Source organism: Coregonus clupeaformis, chromosome 36 (assembly GCF_020615455.1).
Source record: "Coregonus clupeaformis isolate EN_2021a chromosome 36, ASM2061545v1, whole genome shotgun sequence".
Taxonomy (NCBI): domain Eukaryota; kingdom Metazoa; phylum Chordata; class Actinopteri; order Salmoniformes; family Salmonidae; genus Coregonus; species Coregonus clupeaformis.
Window position 1 is genome coordinate 30,730,981 of NC_059227.1, and position 21,660 is coordinate 30,752,640.

At 43.1% G+C, this 21,660-nt stretch overlaps 1 protein-coding gene across 5 annotated transcripts in view; it reads left to right on the plus strand.

Moving 5' to 3' along the window:
- The first annotated feature begins 1,954 nt into the window (after positions 1-1,954).
- LOC121552225 (AT-rich interactive domain-containing protein 1B) overlaps positions 1,955-21,660 on the plus strand; it is a 104,528-nt gene continuing 84,822 nt past the window's right edge. For 4 of the 5 annotated variants that reach the window (XM_045211355.1, XM_045211357.1, XM_045211358.1 and 1 more), the window contains exons 1-3: positions 1,955-3,564; positions 10,393-10,596; positions 15,124-15,273. In XM_045211355.1, the coding sequence (XP_045067290.1) occupies positions 2,281-3,564; positions 10,393-10,596; positions 15,124-15,273 (1,638 nt within the window). In that variant the 5' untranslated portion in view covers positions 1,955-2,280. The remainder of the gene's footprint in view (positions 3,565-10,392; positions 10,597-15,123; positions 15,274-21,660) is intronic. The other variant, XM_041864978.2, reaches the window with a different exon arrangement.

Genomic DNA, 21,660 nt, shown 5'->3' on the forward strand with positions numbered 1-21,660 from the left:
CTTTTTACGCTGCTGCTACTCTGTTAATTATTTATGCATAGTCACTTTAACTCTACCCACATGTACATATTACTTCAACTACCTCAACTAGCCGGTGCCCCCGCACATTGACTCTGCACCGGTACCCCCCTGTATATATAGCCTCCCTACTGTTATTTTAATTTACTTCTGCTCTTTTTTTCTCAACACTTTTTTTTGTTGTTGTTTTATTTTTACTTTCTTTGTTAAAAATAAATGCACTGTTGGTTAAGGGCTGTAAATAAGCATTTCACTGTAATGTCTGCACCTGTTGTATTCGGCGCATGTGACCAATAAAATTTGATTTGATTTGATTTGATGTGTATGTAGATGTGATTGCAAAACACTTGAGAATCTCTTTCTCACAGGCCAACACACTGGCCTTTACAGAGAATGCATGCTTCAGAAACAACCATAATTTACCTTATGATCTATCTTTGTTATTGGAATGCTGGTCATAGACATCCTATACATTACCATTCTATATCTAATTCTATGCTGTCTGTACTCTCATAGCTTCACCAATGCATTGCGATTTGAGAACAATCATCTTATCTACCTCCATCCACAAGGTCTTTGGCATCACCATTGCTACCAGATGCTTGAGAAGAGGCGTTTGGTTGCTTACCTTTATCCAATAAAAAAAATTATGCACGAACTTGGATTGCAAATACAGTATAGCATTTTTCTATTCTACTGTCATTGAAGCCATTTCATAGTCTAACTGGAACGGGTCAGTCTTCAAGACACATTTGGGAATACAGTCACTTTGTATACACTGCATATTGGGTTACTTGAAGCCATCCTACTAGTAAACAAATCAATTGTAATATTGTTATTTACTCAACCCTGAAATTGAAAGCATGTTGGTTTGGCCAGTGTCTGTATAACAAGGTGTGCTGATTGCATGTAGGTCCCAAATGGCTCCCTATATAGTGCACTACTTTTGACCATTGCCCTATAAAGGTAATAGGCTTGCATTCGGCTCGCAAACGCTGTGTTGGAGCAGCATTTCCCTTCCCTGTAACAAAAAAAGGCCTGTGGTGTCAGTGTGTTCCTGTGGAGCTGTACTGTGCTGCTTTCTGTGGGTTTTCGCTGACCCACTTTCCCTGCTTCACTTGACTGGGCTGCTGCTGCCTTTGCTGGGGGAGGTCCCAGCCGATTTCCCCCTTGAACAGGTCCCTCGAGTGAGTCAATCCCTCATCCGCACACAGACTAACATATTCACGAAGAGTAGCAGCTAATGGGGATCCTAATCAAATAAAAACGTATTCGCTCATCTATATTCGCTCTCATTTAGGCATACGTAGAAACACACAGACATTCTCATATGGCCTGTTTCATTTTCTGTTGATCTTTTTCTTTCAATTCTTGTTACTTTAATAATAACAGAATAGCATAGAGAAGAATGAGTACATGTACAGTATACAGTCAACAGTTTTCCCACATATGATGGGTGAATGGGGTGAATTCATAGGTGAATGAATTCAATCAGACAAGTTAATTAGGCATAGTAAAGAAAGCAGGAAAAACAATAACACAATTCATCACAAAAGTAGGCATGAGTCTCTCAAACACTATTTCTAATTTATGGAATATGTATACTCTTTGTTAAAGAGGTAATATGGGATTAAAACAACACCAAAGGATCAACACCCGCCACTCTTTTGTAAACATTTAAATTCCACCTGGTATGATAAAGTAACATTATTATGTTGCCATTTTGAGACCAATTCTCCAATACTTTAGGATCCATTCCTTTGTTTTCCAATTTAGGCATACAAATGTTCCCTTTCAGCCAGGTTTGCTATTAATATGCCAATATATATTTTTTAAATGTGATAAACAGTGATACTTATTTAGTAGGGCTCAGGTGCCACTACATAATCTCGCCCCGCCCAGACCAGGAAATCATCAGCCATCTAGATCGCTGAGGTATAAACTATCGATTCTCAACGCTCGCTGTTGCCATGCTGGGCTAAATGGTCTTTGGCGAGAAAAGGCATTTGCCTGTATACGTGTTAAACATGGAAGGAAAAAAGTTTCATGCCTGTCTTTATCAAAACTTTCAACATGAGCTCGCTCTAACATAGGTGGTGTTTATGCTCATATTCGACACTGTTTGCGCTCTTTTTCATTTCGCGCTAACGTTAGCCAGCTGGCTTCTTTTCGTGTTCTGCTTTTCTTCTATCTTTTTCCCCCATTAGGATTAGCTAGTTTGCTAGCTCGACTGGATTTTCTGCCTGAGATGTGGACTTGATCATGGCCGCACAAGTGGCAACAGCCCCAACATCAACTGGTAAGAAAAGGTCGAATGTAGCTAACAGCGTGAGTCAAGATTTGAAATCTGCTAAATCTGGAGTAGTTGGTGGAGCTGTACTTGGGGTAGGAAATGGGACTGTCGTTCATGCTATGAATAATGTAGAACGTAATCAGCATGAATTGAACCCGAACAGAGCTCGAGTTTTTCCTGTAAACAACAATTCGAGTCAACGTGAGAAGGAAAGTGGAGATTCTACATCAGAGTCTTTCTCGACTACAAATTCTAGCATGAGTTCGGGAAGCATGGAGACGGGAACGCTTGCCAGTCATAAAGTGAAAAATGTTAGCGTCGGAGATCCTCCTCAATCGCACCACCACACACCTCCACAGCAACAGTCATTCAATCAATTCATTCAGCACCAACAACGCCAAATTCACAACAACAACCAGCAGTCGATACATGGAGAAAGTGGAAACCACCAACATGGAGGAAAAGAGAACGTTGTTTTAGGGAATCAAATCGAACGGCATCAGCAGCAACAAATGCTAAATAAAAGTGAGGAGGAGGACCAACCGGGCAAAACGGAGGAACGGATGAACAGCAGGTACGACCATGCCAGTTTGGGACCAACTAATAACAACATCAACCCGTCCCAAAGTGGGAACAGCTCAGTTTCGGAGTTTAATAATAGTTATTATGGAAAGGGAAGAGGAGGGCCTTGCTTTGATCAACATGGCGGACAACAAAGCCCAGGGTCTGGGATAATGCATTCGGTACAACAGAACAATATGGATCAAGTTCAACAAACCTCCCACGAAGGGTACCAAAACAACCCGTACAATCACTACCCGAACTACCGACCTGGCTACGGTAACAGTGGATATGGGATGATGAGTCCCTCTCGGCAGGGGAACAACATGATGGGCCCAGCCAGCAACACGGCTGCTGCTAATCATAGCAGAGCTGCCATGGCTGCTGCCTCTTCTTCTGGTGGTGCTAATATTGGAGGGTTTCACAGATTTCCAGGGCAAAGTCAGCAGCATCCATCGGGGGCTACCCCGACTCTAAACCAGTTACTGACATCCCCGAGCCCTATGATGCGGGGCTATGGCAGTGGCTATCAAGATTACACTAATCCTTCTGTTCAACAACAATCAAGCATGGGGCTGACTAAAGACCTGAGCTCCCAATACGGTTCAGCAACTCATAGTTGGGGAGGACAAGAAAGAAATCACCCTGCCATGAGCCCTGGAAACAACGGACAAGGAAGCGGCAGATCACAGGTAAATTATGCATTCATAATTGTCACTTTTTACTAATTGGCCGAACTATAACTTTCCAGTCGGCTTGGCTAGTTAATTTAACTATGGACAGACAAGTTAGCTATGCTAATGTATTAACGTTAGCTACCCAGCGTCGCTAGGACCGCTTTTGTACATTCTACTGAAGATTAAATAAACATACACTCGGAGAACACCCAAATTGTCATTTTCTGAATTCAGCAGCCTTGTGGGCAGCTAACTAAATTAGTTAACTATTCTGTTATGGTTGATTGAAGTTGCAATTTCTGTCCAAGGTGATTTCTGGTTGGGGATCACAGACCTTTCCGTTAACTAGACTTGAGAGACTAGCAAGCAAGCTAAGTTAGTCTGCAAGCTAAGTTAGTCTATGTTCCAACATTTCAAACTTTAGCTACAGTACTGTACCATGTAAACGTATGCATTCACATGCTACTTTAGCTACAGTACCATGTAAACTTATGCATTCACGTGCTGATTAATTTACTACAACATTTGCTATTTAACTTGTGGACTTGCTTAGACTGCACAGGATCTGTGCAACTGCTGAGATATTGAAGTATCCGTTTCATATCTCAAAACAAATACTTTTGTTGAACAAGCAGAATTCTTACTAGCTAAAGCTAACATTCGTTTGTTCATATCCAGCTAGCTAGATATCATACACTCCAATTGTTGTTATCTGCTAGTGCAGTTAGCTAGCTATAACAGCCTGCTAACGTTAGCTTTGTCACACCAATTTGAAGGCCTCGCGTTGGCCAAGTAGCTAGATGTGCTCCTCAGCACGTATTATGATAATTATTTAACGTTCAATTTATTTCAACAGGAAAATTCCATTGAGACCAAGACCTCTTTTACAAGGAAGCCCAGCACACAATCATACAAATTCACAATATGTACAAGCAATTGAAGAAAATTAACATTTGAAGAAAAAAAAAAACCTTCTGAACTGCCCTAGTGGCACCAAAACATCAAACTTTAGCATTCTGGACATCATTCCACAAGTAAGGTGCAAAAAAAACTAACCACATATCTACCTAACTCAGTGGAGACCGAAGGGATCTCCAGAGTTAGTCATCCATGTGATCAGGTTTGGTGACTTATATAATAATAATATGCCATTTAGCAGACGCTTTTATCCAAAGCGACTTACAGTCATGCGTGCATACATTTTAGTTTATGGGTGGTCCCGGGGATCGAACCCACTACCTTGGCGTTACAAGCGCTGTGCTCTACCAGCTGAGCTACAGAGGACCACATTGTATGTATAATTTAGCAATGATGTAAGGTATGGCAGAAATTTGCACGAGGGCTTTATAAACAAAAATACAGCAGTGCCTTGATCTACAATATTTAAGAGAAGGCCAGCCTACTTTCTGATACAGAATGCAGTGACGTGTACTGAACCTATCTCCCATAATAAAGTGTAGTGCGCTATGATAAACTGCGTCCAATGGCTTCAATACAGTGGCAGCTGCATCCATATAGACGATATTGCCATAGTCTAAAGGCAGAATGAATATCGACTGAATGATTGGTTTTCTGCTATTTAACAAAATGCATGCCCTGTTCCTATAAAGGAAGCTCATTTTAATTATTTAATGTCTTAACTCATCAATATGCTTTTCGTCAGTCCAGATACGTGGTCCTCTGTAGCTCAGCTGGTAGAGCACGGCGCTTGTAACGCTAAGGTAGTGGGTTCGATCCCCGGGACCACCCATACACAAAAAAAATAATGTATGCACGCATGACTGTAAGTCGCTTTGGATAAAAGCGTCTGCTAAATGGCATATTATATTATTATATTATATATATTTATAAGAAGCGACACAATCAATGTGGGCACGATCCAATGTACATTTGTATTTATTAGGGATCCCCATTAGCTGCTGCCTTACTCTTCCTGGGGTCCAAACACATTTAAGGCACTTACATTACATATAAAACAGTATATCATATAACATTATTACACCACTACATATCTACAATAAAAAATTTATAATATCACCATACAACAATATTACAATATACACTACCGTTCAAAAGTTTGGGGTCACTTAGACATTTCCTTGTTTTCGAAAGAAAAGCAAAAAAATTTGTCTATTAAAATAACATCAAATTGATCAGAAATATAGTGTAGACATTGTTAATGTTGTAAATGGCTATTGTAGCTGGAAACGGCAGATTTTTAATGGAATATCTACATAGGCCCCCTGTAGCTCAGTTGGTAGAGCATGGCGCTTGCAACGCCAGGGTTGTGGGTTCATTTCCCACGTGGGGCCAGTATGAAAATGTATGCACTCACTAACTGTAAGTCGCTCTGGATAAGAGCGTCTGCTAAATGACTAAAATGTAAATAGGCGTACAGAGGCCCATTATCAGCAACCATCAGTCCTGTGTTCCAATGGCACATTGTGTTTGCTAATCCAAGTTTATCATTTTAAAATGCTAATTGATCATTAGAAAACCCATTTTGCAATTTATGTTAGCACAGCTGAAAACTGTTGTGCTGATTAAAGAAGCAATAAAACTGGCCTTCTTGAGACTAGTTGGGTATTTGGAGCATCAGCAATTGTGGGTTCGATTACAGGCTCAAAATGGCCAGAAACAAAGAACAACAGTGAAGAGGTGACTCCGGGATGCTGACCTTCTAGGCAGAGTTGCAAAGAAAAGCCATATCTCAGACTGCCCATCTTAATCTTTTATTTGTATTGGCCAGTCTGAGATTTGGCTTTTTCTTTGCAACTCTGCCTAAAAAGTCAGCATCCCAGAGTCACCTCTTCACTGTTGACGTTGAGACTGGTGTTTTGCGGGTACTATTTAATGAAGCTGCCAGTTGAGGACCTGTGAGGCGTCTGTTTCTCAAACTAGACACTCTAATGTATTTGTCCTCTTGCTCAGTTGTGCACCGGGGCCTCCCACTCCTCTTTCTATTCTGGTTAGAGCCAGTTTGCGCTGTTCTGTGAAGGGAGTAGTACACAGCGTTGTACGAGATCTTCAGTTTCATGGCAATTTCTCGCATGGAATAGCCTTCATTTCTCAGAACAAGAATAGACTGACGAGTTTCAGAAGAAAGTTATTTGTTTCTGGCCATTTTGAGCCTGTAATCGAACCCAAAAGGTTCAGCTGTGCTAACATAATTGCAAAAGGGTTTTCTAATGATCAATTAGCCTTTTAAAATGATAAACTTGGATTAGCAAACACAACGTGCCATTGGAACACAGGACTGATGGTTGCTGATAATGGGCCTCTGTACGCCTATGTAGATATTCCATAAAAAATCAGCCGTTTCCAGCTACAATAGCCATTTACAACATTAACAATGTCTACACTGTATTTCTGATCAATTTGATGTTATTTTAATGGACAAAAAATGTGCTTTTCTTTAGAAAACAAGGACATGTCTATGTGACCCCAAACTTTTGAACGGTAGTGTACGTGTGTGTCGAGTGCGTGTGCTAGCGCTTGTATGCGTGTGTACATATGCATACATCAACAGATACATTTGTAAGCTTTTTGGGAAATAACATGTACATACTTTTACCTGCATTTAAGTACACATTTCAGTTCATGGGCTTTCTGCAAAGCAAAAAGGGCAGATTGTAGTTGAGAGAGAGCCTTGTCAACAGAAGGTGCAACAGAATACACAACAGTATCGTACGCATACAAGGGGAGGTTACAATTTCTTAGACAAACCAATAGTTTATATAGGTAGATGCCAAAGAACGAGCTTGTGCTAGTAGCTATCCATGTTCCAGTGAATGTGTTGCAATCAATTGTTTGACTGGACGGTTAGTGGGCTGCTACGCATACTCTTCTGAAATGAGTTCATGAAACATCCACCGTGGAGGCCGACCAAAACTATTGTACAGAGGGCCTGGCAAGGGCTGGTGTCCTGCTTGCACTTCCAAGGGCACTTTGGAAGTGTGAAAATTTGACAGCTACCTCCTAGTTTACCTCCTAGTTTGCATCTGATTGGTTCTTACCACCCACCTATCAAGTGTGTTTATTATCACTGCTGATGTACATAGAGGAGTCTATTGTATTCTATTAGGTTCTTACCTCATTTTTGTATCCCTTTAGTAATGGACTGGGGAGGGTGGTAGGGTAGGAATCAGGATGGTGTTCTGTTTACATTGTGTAATGATATCTCTGACACTCGTGGCTTGACTTCTTTTATCTAGTGATGTGATCCTGGTTTTTGACATGGAGCCCATTATGTGGTCTCCCCTCCAATAGTGGTTGAGCCCTGGCCTTCACACATGCAGATTAGCCATGTGCTTGATCCACCATCAGCCAGCTAAGTACCTCAGCGGGAAAACACACACACACACACACACATTCTTCAGGCCTGCACTGTGACAACCTATCAATAAGAGCCTGTTTTGAAAGCACTGAGGTCTGTTGTAAATGTGAGCATGTGGAGGAAGGATCCCTCCATTACACAGGCATTCTTTCCGAAAAATGTTTTAACAACCACTCTAGTCTCTATTGTAGCTTAATTTTCCCAAGGCTAAGCCCCCCACAGTGTTTAAAGATGATGTGCAAACCGCAGCACTACACAAAATATGGACTTTTCAGATGGAAGTTTCTTCTTGTATTCACCAGCTAATTCCTGCTGTCTCCAGCATGCTCTGAGATCCTGTCACTGACAAGCCTATAGTAAAAATGTCTACTTTGGAAGATGATGATTATCTTCGCTAAGGTATTGTAATTGAGTCTTAAATTAGGCTTTTTAAAAGAGGACGTGTCCTGTTTTTCTAGCAGCTCGCCCTCATTCTGCCTTTGAGCATGCGGACCTTGGCACATCAGAAGTACTATGGAGGGAATGATGCTGGCTTTGGTCTCTGACATTATTGCCATCAAAGCTCCTAGTTGTATTACGTTTTGACAAGTGGATATGTTTACATTTTAGATGCAGTTTGTGGATATAGCCAGATAATGTGGTACATGCTGGGGTTTGATGCCTGTGATGTGCAGGATGGTTCTATTCAAGTCTGGACGTCAGTGAGTCTGGACGTCAACTTCATTGTGGGTTGGAGAGGGTTCGTCCCGTGCTCTTTGGTTACCCCTAGTGTAGGGTTACAGACAAACCAGAGATTGTGTTTTAGGAACTCACCCCAGGCATATTTATGATAGATTTGTAAGAATTGTGCTGGCTTAAAGTGGAGGTGATCCTCTTCTACCTCTCGAGATGCAGGTTTGATGTCTCGCTCTAGGTCTCCTCCCCTCCCTCTTATGGTCAATTGAACACATGGCACTGGGACTTTGGCAGTTAATGCTCAGTATTTCATCAGTGTCCTGAATGGCACTCTATTCCTTATACAGTTTTCTACTTTTCACCAGGACTCATAGGGTTCTGGTCAAAAGTAGTGCACTATATAGGGAATAGGGTGCCATTTGGGATGCAATCCTTTTATTTTGCTGATTTGTAGGTAGATTTCCCCCTCTGAATGGCCTCATTCACATGGACAGCAAGCCCTAGTTTGGTAGATTAGCCTACAGCAGACAGAAGTGTTTGGCTGGCAGAAATTGAGTGATTTTGCTCGATGGACTCCTAATACAGGGAAAAACGAAAACAAGCTTGACCCATTTGCGTAAAAAAAAAAATTCCCATCATTCTTTGCTCTGCAGCTATTTTCTCCAGTCTTTCTTTTGTGGGTTGAGACTTTCTCAAAATAATGGACCCACCACACCTTCATGTGTGGTGTTTACCAACGGATTGAAACCATTTACAGGTCATAAAATGGAATAAGAACAACACGAAATCAAATGTTTACTGCTGGTACCTGGAAAGGATTCTTGTGTTTTCGACCTCATTAGACGAAGTGTTGCGTACGTATTTAGTCCGAAAGTGTAGGGTTTAGGATTTAAGGAGCTTTTTCTAAATCTGATGAACTAGTCAGCCTTTTTTTGTAGCGTTATGGTTTTCTTTTAAGACTGTTAGTCATTTGAGTTTACCATGCTGGATTCTGGAAGTGTCAAATCAAAATATTAGTGTTGCTTGGGCCTTTGTTTCTGTCTTCGAACAAAAATGATTAATTCAAATTAGGCATACTGCCAGATATACGATCCTTTTACAAAATATTGTTGGTACAACATCCTCCAACTTGCTTTCATTGATGATAATCCCATCGGAGCTATAGTGAAAACATTTGAATCGTTTTTATTCTGGATAACCTACCCTTAAATGTCATTTAGTGAGTGTGTGTTAAACTCCCTGGGTGCCCAGGCATGAGTGCTGACACCCAGGCTGTTCGTTTAAAGTGGCCCCTCAGGCTTTCTCGATTGCTCACATTTTCTTTAAGTGCTGCTTCAATTGGCCTGAATTTAGCACTGACATGAGAAGATTAGTTTGAATTGCTCTCACTCTTTTTTGGCACAGCCTGCCGAGCCTCTGGAGAATAACCTGACTCCTAAAGCACTTGACGGCACATTATCCTGGATATCTTACCAACCCCTGGACCTCTCTGCCAACCTCAGGCTATTTAATAGGGCTCTGGTGGAGTGATGGAGAAATCGGATGTATTGAAACATAAAAACAACTTTTGTAATTTGCAAGACATGGGGAATAGGCCTACTTCAATACTGGGCAGCTGTCATACTGAAATTTGAGTATTGATAGTCAGAATTGGATCATGTCGCTATCGTTTTCTTGCTAGTTTTGCTCTTAGTCTAGACTCTAGATATTTGAATAAGAACTCATGACTAAGGGAGGGGCCTTTGACCTTGCAAGCTGTTGGCTGTATTATAAAATGTCTATAGCATAGCAAGCCCGATCTTATGCTAATTCCTCCCATCTCTCTCTTTTAGGTGCCACCCATGGACACCATGGCGATGAAGCGCTCTCAGCTCTATGGCATGGGCAACAACCCTTATTCCCAGCAACAGCAGGGCGGGGGCGGATCCTACCCTGGCCAGCCATACGGATCGCCTTCTCCTCACCGCTACCCAGTGGGAATGCCCGGGAGGGGTCAGATGGGCATGAGTGGAATGCAGTATCCTCAGCAGCAGCAGGTATGTTCTCTATTTTAGGCTAGTCATCAACCACTGCCTAAATGTCTGCCATTGCAATGTAGGCTACTTCTCTACACAAGACTGTCAGCATTCAGTAGCTATCACATTACGTATTCACTTTTACAAGAAACAGCATTGGGATGTCCTTTCACCAGTTACACCGGTGACTGAAGGCAGAGGGCTCTTCAGAGCTGTGTGGGTTTTGAATGGCAATCACCTTGCAGGTTAAAAAAGTATTGGCCTGTCGTCCCATCACACCCAAGGCATGGGTCTGTCAGTGTGCCTGCCTGTCCGTGGTTGCATCCCAGATGGCACCCTGTTCCTTATGGACCGGGTCGAAAGTAGTGCACTATATAGGGAATAGGGTGCCACACAACCCCTGTGTGGGTGGACGGGGCTGTGACTGAGTGTAGGGATCTGTTGACATGCAGCATGGCTGTCAGAGCAGAGCATTGTGGGCCAGGCTGGGTTGAGTCAGCCTATTCTGGTTAGTCAGACTGCACTGCTGCTATATTTAGCCACTGGACAGACTGCTGGGCTTGGCTCTAATGCTCCTCCAGAGACGGCCTGGCAGTGGCCCTCACATGGGACCAGGCTGCCGACGTAGCATGATGTGTGATGGTCCTAAATAAGGACTGAAGTCAGCCTCACTAGTAGTATTTGTGTCCAGTATGCAGAACTCACTTGTGCCGTACACAATCTCTCTCACTCTCACACATACACACATATTGTACATACACTCACTGTTTGTTTAGCTGATTTGAAGTAAATTCTCTGTTTCACATTGGCCCCCTTTCATTCCGTCCGTTATCCTTCCAATGACAGGTGATGACATCACCATGCTAGTGTCCATTGCTGCCATCAACATGCTAGTGTCCAGTGCTGTCATCACCATGCTAGTGTCCATTGCTGTCATCACCATGCTAGTGTCCATTGCTGTCATCACCATGCTAGTGCCCATTGCTGTCATCACCATGCTAGTGCCCATTGCTGTCATCACCATGCTTGTGCCCATTGCTGTCATCACCATGCTAGTGCCCATTGCTGTCATCACCATGCTAGTGTCCATTGCTGTCATCACCATGCTAGTGCCCATTGCTGTCATCACCATGCTAGTGTCCATTGCTGTCATCACCATGCTTGTGCCCATTGCTGTCATCACCATGCTAGTGTCCATTGCTGTCATCACCATGCTAGTGCCCATTGCTGTCATCACCATGCTAGTGCCCATTGCTGTCATCACCATGCTAGTGCCCATTGCTGTCATCACCATGCTAGTGTCCATTGCTGTCATCACCATGCTTGTGCCCATTGCTGTCATCACCATGCTGAGTGTCCATTGCTGTCATCACCATGCTAGTGCCCATTGCTGTCATCACCATGCTAGTGCCCATTGCTGTCATCACCATGCTAGTGCCCATTGCTGTCATCACCATGCTAGTGCCCATTGCTGTCATCACCATGCTAGTGCCCATTGCTGTCATCACCATGCTAGTGTCCATTGCTGTCATCACCATGCTAGTGTCCATTGCTGTCATCACCATGCTTGTGCCCATTGCTGTCATCACCATGCTAGTGTCCATTGCTGTCATCACCATGCTAGTGTCCATTGCTGTCATCACCATGCTAGTGTCCATTGCTGTCATCACCATGCTCGTGTCCATTGCTGTCATCACCATGCTAGTGTCCTTTGCTGTCATCACCATGCTTGTGCCCATTGCTGTCATCACCATGCTAGTGCCCATTGCTGTCATCACCATGCTAGTGTCCATTGCTGTCATCACCATGCTAGTGTCCATTGCTGTCATCACCATGCTAGTGTCCTTTGCTGTCATCACCATGCTTGTGCCCATTGCTGTCATCACCATGCTAGTGTCCATTGCTGTCATCACCATGCTAGTGTCCATTGCTGTCATCACTCATCACCATGCTAGTAGCTCTGTCACTGGGAAGTTCTCTGAAACCAAGATGACAGCAAATACTACTCTTTCTCTCCATGTTTTGAAGCCACATTTTTCTCTCTTATCTTATACCAATGTCATATTGATACTGCCTGTGTGGCACTGGATACGTGTCTGCAGCATTTTCCAGTTTGACCCCAGGGCTCTATGTGTTAGTGTCAGCTCTGCTTGCTTTTCCATCTCGGAGAGAGAGAGAGCGAGCATGTAATGACTTTTATCAGCGCCGGGCCCCAAATGGCCCCTTATCCATTACCTCATGGATCCCACCTGAAATTGGATGTTTCAACTATTCAGATACCACCGGGGCTCCGTTTTGCTACTTTATATTGATTGTGTTCCCCTCTCCCTCCTCCGAGTGGGGGCACACCACAGAGAGAAGAGATGCAGCAGCCCATATTAGAGATGCCATTCAGAGATCAAGCTTAATATTTCAAGATAATTAGGAATGGACTCGATTATACAGGCTCGCTTTCCTCCTTGCTGTGTGTCTTCCCTCGCATCCTGCTGTCTTTGGTCTGGTGTCACCAGTCCTAAATGGCACCCTATTCCCTATATAGTGCACTACTTTTGACCAGGGCTCTGTATAGGGAATAGTGTGCCATTTGGGACATTCCCCTGGTGTCATCAGTCCCTGCTCCTTATGGAGGTCTGAAAGCGACTGGCCTATGAAAACATATTACAGGGTTAAGAAGCCATGCTGCATCTTCCAAAACTCTGATTTGTTGTCATGCTGATTTGATTATAGATCATGCACACAAGCTAAGACGTCTTTGAGACGATGACATATTTCCATTACCCTGTGTCCTGCCTGGCATTGTAATGTCTCAGTAACCAACACCTCATTTAAGCAAAGGTCTTCCTAGTTCCAACCCTCTGTTTTTTTGGTAGCTGTCAGTTTGTTCTTAGTAAATGAGCCACACTCTGCACTGACTGACAATGGCACTGGCAGCACCTGATTGGGTCTAAGCCTGCTGAAGTGATAGTGTCCTCCTCCAGCCTTGTACATATTGATCAGAGTAGTTATCTGATGGGACTTTACAGGAGCCAGTTAATGCAGACAGACTCTGGCAGAGAGGGGGGTTGCGTTAAAATAATCTCCTTTCTCCCAAAGTGTGCACTTGTTTGACACTTCCCTTCACGGATTTGAAATAAAATAGCTGGTATAAGAACTTTTTGGAATTCCCCTCTAGCCTTTGCCTACACCAATCCAAAGCTTTTCCATTTGTGGAGTAGTGAAGAAGAGCACACTCTCACCACTGCTGCTGGTGGTACGTCATTCAGATGCTCTTGGCCTGGCCAAGGCCTGTAAATGGGCTCAGAGGAGAGGAGTGATGAGCTAGGATAGGTACAGTCGACAAGAGTGAAGGGGTTGGGAGAGGGGGAGTGAGGCAATTAGAGAGAGAGCGAGGGAGGGGAGGGGAGGGGGAGAGAGGCAGGGAGCTATGGGAGGTTGAGTTATCCTCCCAGACATCAGTGTCAGTTCCAGAGCTCGTGTGGAAAAACCGCCTTGACGCCCTCAGGCTGAAGGAGCTGACGGCTGGTTGGGCGATGAGCATTGCACACAGCTATTGGATTGTAAGACTGCTCAGCTCTGCACTCCCATATGGGCCTCCATGTTTCTGGGACTATGTCTCAAATGGCACCCTATTCCCTATGTAGTGCACTACTTTAGGTATAACCCAGCCATTATCATAGATTGCTCTTAGGTTTCATAGATTTCTGATATTTCATAGAATGACCAGGCTAGTGTTCTTGTCCTTGGCTTTTGAATCGTTGTGTCATTGAGGGGGAGGCCCCTTCACCAACAGGGGATGCTGAACTCTGCCTCTATTGCAGAAACCTTATGATCGATCGTGTTATGTTTACAGATTTCTAGATGGTGTACTCTACAGTAGATATCACTCTTGCTGTTCGGTACATTGATCAAAAACTGCATCACCGCTGGTTGTGTGTATTTCTTTCTAGACTTGGAAACATGGCCAGTAAGTGACTCCAGGTGAGGCGGAGAGAGGGATGAGCCAATAACAGCTGTTCCCCAAAACGCCTTACGTAAGACTGTTATGAACAGCTTGCGATGAATGGAGGAGGAGGAGAGCGGCTGTGGCCGCGTCCCAGATGGCACCCTGTGGGCCCTGGTCAAAAGTAGTGCACTATTTAGAGAATAGGATGCCATTTGGGATGCGGAGGCTGTGTGTATTGGATACAAAATTAATGTATCGAGGCTGGAGAGGAGAGAAACCCTCCAGAGTCCCGCTCATCACTTCTCACTGCCATTAGTCAACCCCAGTACAGAGCACGGTAAACAACCTAGCAGGCAGTGGGACTGAGTGCAAATTCATTAGGCTATACTGCACCACGTTGATTGTGAGTGTAGTTAATCAAATTCAGTTCTGTATATGTTTTTTTTTATTGAATGCTGATAAGATGTGATAGTGAACTAAAGGCCATTGGTCTTTAGTCATGTAGCGGACGGCTCTATCCAAAACGTCTTTGTGGGCATTGACAGTGAGAGGTTTTAAAGAATATATACCCTATGATATCTGATGTCTCCCTTACTGTCTCTCAGCAGATGGCAGCTCAGTATAGGCAGCAGCAGGGGGGCATGGGTGGGTACTGCCAGCCACAAGGCCAGCCCCCGTACTTCATCCCTCCCCAGCAGCAGCCCACCGCCCCCACACAGCCCCCCTACATGCAGCCACGTCCACTGCCACAGCAGGTAAGACTACAACCCCTACAATGCCCCAGCTTGTAATGAAGTTGACTAGCCAATTGGGAGGACATGGGTCAGACTTTTGACCTTTCTGAACCACGCACTCATCGGCTAGTTCATGTCCATGAGTGTAATCAAAGCACTGTTCACCCCATAAGTGTACTAACACACACTCACACAAGTTGATTTCATTGTGGAGAGACCGGGCTTATTGTGCAAGTTTCAAATTTACTGGGATTATAGCCAATGGACCTGGGTGGCCTCTGTTCTATCTTAATTAAAAAACTTAATGAGCAATACATTAAAAACTAATTCTGTGCTGTAGTGTTCTCCAGAGATTAGAGTGGGCTGTTATCTGTTCCATCTGCACTCCCCATCCTCTCTCTCTCAGTTTGCGTCCCAAATGGCACCCTGTTCCCTATATAGTGCACTACTTTCGACAAGGCCTGTGGGCACTATATAGTGAATAGGGTGGCATTTGAGACGCAGACCTTGTATCTCATAAAGGGCCAGTGGCTTTAATGAAGTCCAGCGCCTCTGGCTGTTTATTGAGTCAGCCATTTGGCTGCTCATATTTGTAGAGGTGAGGCAGCGGGTCAGCTGCAGTCATTTGTATTCAGCTAGTAAAGAGAGTTACCTGCAGGGGAGTCCTTGGATGAAGGGAAAACCCTGACCCTTTGTGTAATACCTGGGGTTGCTTTGGGGAGAGGAGAGGCTCTGAGAGAGACGGAATACACAGCAAAAGAAGAGTGAGGGGTGAATAGCGGTGCTGCCTTGCTGGAGCAATGACAAATTGACCTTGAGTAAAATCCTCTGGGGTTTCCAGTAGGGGTGGGAATTGCCAAGGACACCACGTTATTATGATATCACGATGCTTAGGTGCCGATACTGTGATTTTATTGCTCACCATATGTCTGCTGCAGAGGGACAAGAGGGCCGTGGGGAGGGACAAGATCAGTCATGGGGAGGGACATGATCAGTCATGGGGAGGGACATGATCAGTCATGGGGAGGGACAAGATCAGTCATGGAAATAAAAGTGCTGAAAACAAACTGGCCTCCTATTTAAAAAGAAGATGGATAAGAGAAATTATATTGAGATATTGTCAAATGATATTATATATTGTAAAGTAATATCCCGATATGTAACTGTATTAATCGTTCCCCCCCCCCCCCCATCACTAGTTTTGTGTGTAATATCTGAAGTGGTACACGCTGCAGTGAGCTGCCCTACGCTCCGTCCTCATATTACGAAGTTCCTGTTTATTCCCACACCCTAATTGTATTTTAAAAAATTATTCGATGACAACAAGACACATTTTCAAATTCTGCCCCTGCCACGTGTCCGCTCCCACTGTTTTTGACAGAGAGGATAGCGGAAATAAAGGGGTGAAATTAAAGACTGATACCCTTGCTTGCTGCGGCTCCTGCTAGCACCAAAGACCCAAGATGGCCACCACTGTGCTTGTTAGACCAGTGTTTCCTGTGAAACTGGGGGTTGTAATGGTGAAGTGCAGCTGCGTGAACCCGCGGTCGAGGGCCACCGAACAAGACGAGGCGTCGCTTCTAAATTCGCCCCCTTTAGGGATGCACACAGTGTTCCAACTGACACAAACCCCAATCAAAGAGTCCAGACCCTGTGTGAGTGACGGCGAGCGTGGCAGTCTGTACTGAGCTCTGTTACCCTTCAGACTCCGTCTCTCTCCTGACGGCCTTAATAAGCTTTGTGTGTGTCGTCAGGGAAACGGGTGTGTTTGATACAGTGAAGCCCGGAGAAAGGTAAAGGAAGACCATAACAAAGCTCCCCTCCTGGACATGGGATTTCATTGATTCAGAGTGTGTATGTGTCCCAAATGACACCCTATTCCCTATACAGTGCAGGGCTCTGGTCAGAGGTAGTGCACTATATAGGTCAGGGATCATCAACTAGATTCAGCCTCTGGACGATTTATTATATTATAATTTTTCTTGAGTGGATGGTCAGGTGCCGGAACATAATTACAAATAATCTGTAGACTGACAGCAAGAAGTCCAAACCTATATAATATTTGACTAAAACATAATAATTTCAAACCTTTGCTTATGTTTGAATACGATCACATCAGGGCGCCGGATAACGTGACCGGGAAGAATTTAATTTACCGGCCATTTGAGACATTTACAGGACCCGTATGCATTGGATGCATAACTCATTAGGGCGTCCACCCACATTGCTCAGAATGAAAATACATTTAGATTATGGTAATGCATCTTAACAGAACATGCAACTCGTGTAATGAAGCAGCCAATACATAAAAGTCATTTTCAAACATTTGCCAAAATGCAATTTGCAGGAAAACACCAATCTAAACAGCGCACCTGATAGCGTTTCCATATGTGACAGAGATTCAAATCTCTGTTAGAATCTAAAGATGCAACAACTAATATGACTGGGATTGTGCCTTTGGCTTCTGGACAATGAAAGAAAGTTGATATGAAAACCAATAGACCAGGAGAGAAATGGCATAGTGGTTAGGGCTGGCCGATATATGGAATATGTTGATTAATTTGAATGTATGTTTTTGTGCGATATTCCAGATGCCTGTATCGCAGAATATTTTTTTTGTTTTTATGCGTGTTTATGTCCGCATGTTGTCTTTTTGGTCTCCTTCACTCCTTCTGTGCTGTGCACCTTCCCATTTACACCAGAGATCTGTATATAATGACGAGATGCTCACGTCTCTGCCCTAACAATGGGAGTCGTTGTCCCAAAGGCAGGAAGGCAGGCGACAAGTTTAGGTTCAAAATAAGATCATAGAAACGCATTGGGATTATTTTTGGACAGATTTCGGTGAGAGTGAAAGCTCTCGCTTCGCCTCTTTCTCCCAGGTCCCTCCCCCTACCACTCACAACAACAAAGATGAGAGATCACTTCTTCCTCTGACAAGCGGTTTCAACTCGCTATATTTGAGGTTTGGTCCAACAGAATCGGTCATATGGACACCGAAACACATGGAGACATTATTTTACTGTAATAGAGGAGAAGTTAACCTTTCGAACCATACCCTGTTCTTTTCAACTCCTCAAATGTTGAGCAGACACTACTAAAACGGATGTACCAATGAACATTCATTCTGGAAAATTAATGCTCAGTTTGTCGTGCGTGCATTACGGTACCACGTGTCAGCATTTTAGTCAAATAAAGATTGTTATACTAGCTGTTTAGTCTGTGTGTATAAATGTGCAATAAGCATAAAACAATTATAAAAGGAATTGGCAACTCGTTCTCATTCTGAGAAATGTTAGGCCACTTTATTTCAACATCTGAACAAAGTGGACAGGCTAGCATGCTGTTCAAACAGTTAGAGACTGACAGAACGTTCTGTTCATAACAATTCAAATGTTTTGCCTTGTTAGCTGAATTCGGAGCTTGTGAAATTATACCTAGATCCAAGTTGGCTAAATTTGAAATATATAAATATTAGCTGGCTACTCGCTATCACGTGGGCTTGTGCTTGAGAGATTGTTTATGAGACCGGTGTTAATCTTCTATAATGCCTGCTACATTATTAGTGAATGTGCATTATGCATGGTTCTGGTTAAAGTTGAAACGAAAAGGGCATTTTTATAGACAGAACTGAAATTATTGCAAAAAAAAGCAGGTACAACTATTTTGATAATTTAATTTAAATTATTTTATGGTTGTGGAAGGCATATTCAGCCTAGGGATAATTTCACAAGCTCTGAATTCATTAGGTTATTGCTGACTGTTTTAAATGCAGTGTATTTGACCTTTTAATTGTACAACAATGCTTATTTAGAGAAAATATTTTACTAAATGTGTATGTGTGTGTGTGTATATATATATATATATATATATTACACACACACACACACAGTGGGGGAAAAAAGTATTTAGTCAGCCACCAATTGTGCAAGTTCTCCCACTTAAAAAGATGAGAGGCCTGTAATTTTCATCATAGGTACACGTCAACTATGACAGACAAAATGAGGAAAAAAAATCCAGAAAATCACATTGTAGGATTTTTTAATGAATTTATTTGCAAATTATGGTGGAAAATAAGTATTTGGTCAATAACAAAAGTTTCTCAATACTTTGTTATATACCCTTTGTTGGCAATGACACAGGTCAAACATTTTCTGTAAGTCTTCACAAGGTTTTCACACACTGTTGCTGGTATTTTGGCCCATTCCTCCATGCAGATCTCCTCTAGAGCAGTGATGTTTTGGGGCTGTCGCTGGGCAACACGGACTTTCAACTCCCTCCAAAGATTTTCTATGGGGTTGAGATCTGGAGACTGGCTAGGCCACTCCAGGACCTTGAAATGCTTCTTACGAAGCCACTCCTTCGTTGCCGGGCTGTGTGTTTGGGATCATTGTCATGCTGAAAGACCCAGCCACGTTTCATCTTCAATGCCCTTGCTGATGGAAGGAGGTTTTCACTCAAAATCTCACGATACATGGCCCCATTCATTCTTTCCTTTACACGGATCAGTCGTCCTGGTCCCTTTGCAGAAAAAACAGCCCCAAAGCATGATGTTTCCACCCCCATGCTTCACAGTAGGTATGGTGTTCTTTGGATGCAACTCAGCATTCTTTGTCCTCCAAACACGACGAGTTGAGTTTTTACCAAAAAGTTATATTTTGGTTTCATCTGACCATATGACATTCTCCCAATCCTCTTCTGGATCATCCAAATGCACTCTAGCAAACTTCAGACGGGCCTGGACATGTACTGGCTTAAGCAGGGGGACACGTCTGGCACTGCAGGATTTGAGTCCCTGGCGGCGTAGTGTGTTACTGATGGTAGGCTTTGTTACTTTGGTCCCAGCTCTCTGCAGGTCATTCACTAGGTCCCCCCCGTGTGGTTCTGGGATTTTTGCTCACCGTTCTTGTGATCATTTTGACCCCACGGGGTGAGATCATGCGTGGAGCCCCAGATCGAGGGAGATTATCAGTGGTCTTGTATGTCTTCCATTTCCTAATAATTGCTCCCACAGTTGATTTCTTCAAACCAAGCTGCTTACCTAATGCAGATTCAGTCTTCCCAGCCTGGTGCAGGTCTACAATTTTGTTTCTGGTGTCCTTTGACAGCTCTTTGGTCTTGGCCATAGTGGAGTTTGGAGTGTGACTGTTTGAGGTTGTGGACAGGTGTCTTTTATACTGATAACAAGTTCAAACAGGTGCCATTAATACAGGTAACGAGTGGAGGACAGAGGAGCCTCTTAAAGAAGAAGTTACAGGTCTGTGAGAGCCAGAAATCTTGCTTGTTTGTAGGTGACCAAATACTTATTTTCCACCATAATTTGCAAATAAATTCATTAAAAATCCTACAATGTGATTTTCTGGAGAAAAAAAATCTCAATTTGTCTGTCATAGTTGACGTGTACCTATGATGACAATTACAGGCCTCTCATCTTTTTAAGTGGGAGAACTTGCACAATTGGTGGCTGACGAAATACTTTTTTCCCCCACTGTACGTATATGAGAGAATCGCCCATAAGTTTAGGCCATATCGCCTAGCCCTAATAGTGGTGGGTCCAATAGGGAAGTAAATGGAAATTTGCCAAAATTATATTATTAATCCTGTCTATACAGAGAGGAATCAAGGATCATTAGCTTCTTAAATGTTTTTTGCTGTGGATTGTTTCAAATCACAAGCTCGTAGGCCTGTGCCTATTTGGAAAGCATGCAGTTTGGGCAGCGCACGTGGCAATAGGCCTAGCTGATTTTTGCGATGCGGCTGTCCGTGAAAAGCATGTAAAATATGTGTGAAGATAATGTGTCTTGAGAATAATAATTTTTAATGTTGAGACAAGAAGAAAGGGAGGGGTGTGTCAAAGATATAAGCGAGTCTCTCCAGAATTGCTCAGCTGTCTCTTGACAATTCCTGCCTATTCATTGTTTCATTGTGTGAATTGTTTGACACTTTTATTAATTCCCCATTACATGTGTCATCAGTAGTAAATGTAATCCCCGTCATTTGGTTACATTAATTTATGTTAATGTATTAATTAGTCATTTACAGAAATCATTCTCGGAGTGGAAACGTTTGCAGAGTTTACAACCTGCTACACTTGTGAGAAAAAAGTTTTGGCTTATTTTATAACTATTTACGAGATTAGCAAAAAAATGTAATTGTCTTTTGTGTGGAGTGCTCCATGTGAGCAATGAGCATTTATCTGGTTTCTCTGTCCTGATAATGTTGAGGGAGAGCGCACGCACGCCTGAGAATGCATAGAAGTACCTGGCCTGCTCCTCGGAAATATATGAAAGTGTGTTTTTTTTAACATCCATTGTGAATGATAATATATTAAAACTATAGTTCCTCACAGTAAGCTATTTGAAAAATATTCCCAACAATCTCCCCCTCGATAATCACCAATCCTCGGGG